The sequence below is a fragment of the Coffea eugenioides genome, chromosome 11 (assembly GCF_003713205.1).
Source record: "Coffea eugenioides isolate CCC68of chromosome 11, Ceug_1.0, whole genome shotgun sequence".
In the NCBI taxonomy this organism is placed as follows: Eukaryota; Viridiplantae; Streptophyta; class Magnoliopsida; order Gentianales; family Rubiaceae; genus Coffea; species Coffea eugenioides.
In genome coordinates, this window is record NC_040045.1 from 38563398 (window position 1) to 38566615 (window position 3218).

The following is a 3218-nucleotide window of genomic DNA, read 5'->3' on the forward strand; positions in this document are numbered from 1 at the left end:
TTGCCACTCTTTGTTGACTTCTCCAAATCTAGTAGGTCCAAAAATGGTTTAAAGTCTTTTCAAATTCTCAATGACTAGGAATGGCAACGGGCGGGCTTGGGGCGGGGGAGGCCTTATCTAGCGGGTGTTGCCACTCTTTGTTGGCTTCTCCAAATCCAGTGGGTCCAGAAATGGTTTAGTCTTTTCAGATTCTCAATGACTAGGAATGGCAACGGGGCGAGTTTGGGGCGGAGGACCCCTTCCCCACCCCCTGCCTCGCTGCCTACTACTTCCTCCCGCCCCGCCCCGCTTCCCCCGTGGTAGTCAAATTTTAACAAACAATTAATTACTAAAATATCAACACATCACCAAATTATTATGCATTGTAATTTCACAATTAAAACACATAAAAATAATCAAACAAAAATTATTTGAATACAATCTAACATGATGAAACAAATACAACTAAAGTAGTCAAGTTTTCACTTTTGAATAAATACAATCACTAAGTCATTATTATATGTTTTTTGAGAAAAAAAGTGTTATTGTGTTAAGTGTAATTAGGAATTTAGTATAAATATATAGTAAATTTAGTATAACTAATTAATAAATTTTATTAGTAGACATGTATAATTATTAGTATAATTGATAATATCAATTATATTAAATATACTAATATGCATTATATTAGACTTATAACTAATAATATCATTATTATAAGTTTGTAACTAATTAAATTAAATATTATAAATAAACACATAAATATATGTATATATATATTTAAAAGGGCCGACAGGGCGGGAAAAATTCCCCTCGCCCCGGCCCGGCCCCATTAGTCCCCCGAGGACATCCGCCCCAATTGCTATCCCTATCAATGATCCTGTTGAATAGGTATAAATTACTGACATTTGATGTAAAAAAAATTTGTGAAGTGTTTTATCTTGTGCTTGATATTAAACCCCACCAATGCTTCATTTGTGCTTGTTTGGATAGTGGATAATTGCAGAAACTTATTTATTTATATTATTAACACATTTTTCAACTATATTTTAATCTCTCGTATATCACATGAAAAAAAGTGTTATGATATTTTTTCAAAACATTTTCCAAAATAATCTAGTATCTCCTCATTCATATGCTCCTCCCTCATCCCACTGTATTCGACTTCCAGCCTTTTTGCCAATTGGCAGCCAGATTTGACAGTATACAACCCTGAATTGTTTGCACGCCAGTTGAACTTGTCTGGACCTTCAGGAGGCTAAGTGGAATCTGTTGGCTCTGTTTGCTCTATCAAAATCCATTCAAGCTCTTAGCTCTGTCACTTTTCTCAACTCAAATGGAGTCAGTAATTCAATTGCACAGTCACAACCTCCTCAAACTCCTCCTCTTCCTCACCATCCTCCACCATCTACAACACTCAACCACCTCTCTCGATCTCCTTCCCAAAGAAGCACTGCCGACCAATTCTGGATACCTCGAAGTCAACTCAACAACTGGTTCAGCCCTTTTCTACACATATTACGAGGCACAAGAGCCCGCCACACCCCTCTGTCAAACCCCACTTCTCATCTGGCTCCAAGGTGGGCCTGGATGCTCCTCCATGCTTGGAAACTTCTATGAACTAGGCCCCTGGCTGGTTTCGTCTAATGTTTCAGTTAAGCCTAATCCAGGGGCCTGGAACAGGATATTTGGTCTCCTTTTTATTGATAATCCAATTGGAACAGGATTCAGCATTGCCGCTTCGCCTCAAGAAATCCCAAGAAATCAGCATGATGTCGCGAAACATCTTTTCATTGCAATCAAGAAGTTTATTAAGCTAGATGATTTGTTTAAAACGAGGCCAATTTATGTTGCTGGGGAAAGTTATGCTGGAAAATACGTTCCAGCACTTGGCCACTACATATTGACAAAGAATGCTATGTTGCCAGTTTCTAGTAGGGTCAATTTAGCTGGTGTAGCTATAGGGAATGGACTAACTGATCCTGCAACACAAACGACCACACATGCTTTGAATGCTTACTATTCTGGATTCATTAATGATAAGCAGAAGGAAGTCTTGGAGAATCTTCAAAAGGAGGCTGTTGAATTGGTACAAATTGGGAACTGGACTGGTGCTGCTGATGCGAGGCATATAGTGTTCAAAACATTGCTAGACATGACTGGCCTCGCAACTATGTATGATTTTAGAAGGTTAGTTCCATATCAAGATTATTTAGTGGCTGAGTTTTTAACAAATTCAGAGGTAAAAAAGGCGTTAGGGGCTAAGGAAGATATTGTGTTCAAAGATTGTAGCGAAGTTGTGGCAGAGGCACTGAATGAAGATCACATGAAGAGTGTGAGGTATATGGTTGACTACTTAGTTCAGGAAACTAAGGTTTTACTGTACCAGGGCCAGTGTGATATGCTGGATAATGTGGTGTCGAATGAGGCTTGGGTGAAGAAATTGAAGTGGGAAAAAATGAGAGAGTTCTTGGAAGCAGAAAAGAAAGTTTGGAGAGTGAATGAGACTTTAGCAGGTTCTGTGCAGAAGTATGAGAATTTGAGTCATGTTGTGGTGTTGAATGCTGGACACCTTGTGCCTGCTGATCAGCCTTTGAATTCTCAAGCAATGATAGAAGACTGGGTTTTGGACAGGGGATTGTTTGCCAATTAGCAAACAAAATGCAAACCAAATATCACTTTGTTGTGTCATATTTTATTTACTTTGTTGTGTGCTGTAACATCTGTCCTAGTAATTCAGCTCCAGTATTTACTCTTGAAGCCAATAACTTTATCATCTGGGCTGATGCATTGGCAGTTTCAATAGCCATTAAAAATTAGTTATTACTATCTTTGTTCTTAGGCACAGCCTAATGAATCGATACTCATTAAGTTACTAATGAGTTCAAATGAATATATACCAATAGCAATAGGAGCCAGTTCAACTCTGTTCAATTGTTTGCTGTAGAATCTTGCTGAGCTTGGAGCTTTCAACTCCTTCAAAAATATGCAATTGCTTTTCTTGAATTTTCTTCTCCATGACTGATTCAACTACTTTCTGCATGTAAATTTGTCTCATGCCCAATGAATTGCCTCGGCTCACCAAGAAACACACACTATCAGCTGCTTTCTTGAGAAGCAATTGGTTTCATTTGTCAATACATTGCCGAAACGGTCAATCAGAAGTTAACCTTGAAAATAAACTTACAACACAAAAACAACACAAATAACGTTAGTCTTATTAAATTTTCTTGTTCCAA

At 38.1% G+C, this 3218-nt stretch overlaps 1 protein-coding gene across 1 annotated transcript; it reads left to right on the forward strand.

The window, feature by feature from the left end:
• The first annotated feature begins 1101 nt into the window (after window positions 1-1101).
• LOC113753578 (serine carboxypeptidase-like 50) lies at window positions 1102-2985 on the forward strand. The gene has a single exon (XM_027297766.1). It carries the CDS (start codon window positions 1316-1318, stop codon window positions 2630-2632), a length of 1317 nt encoding a protein of 438 aa, XP_027153567.1. The 5' UTR covers window positions 1102-1315; the 3' UTR covers window positions 2633-2985.
• Window positions 2986-3218: the final 233 nt, after the last annotated feature.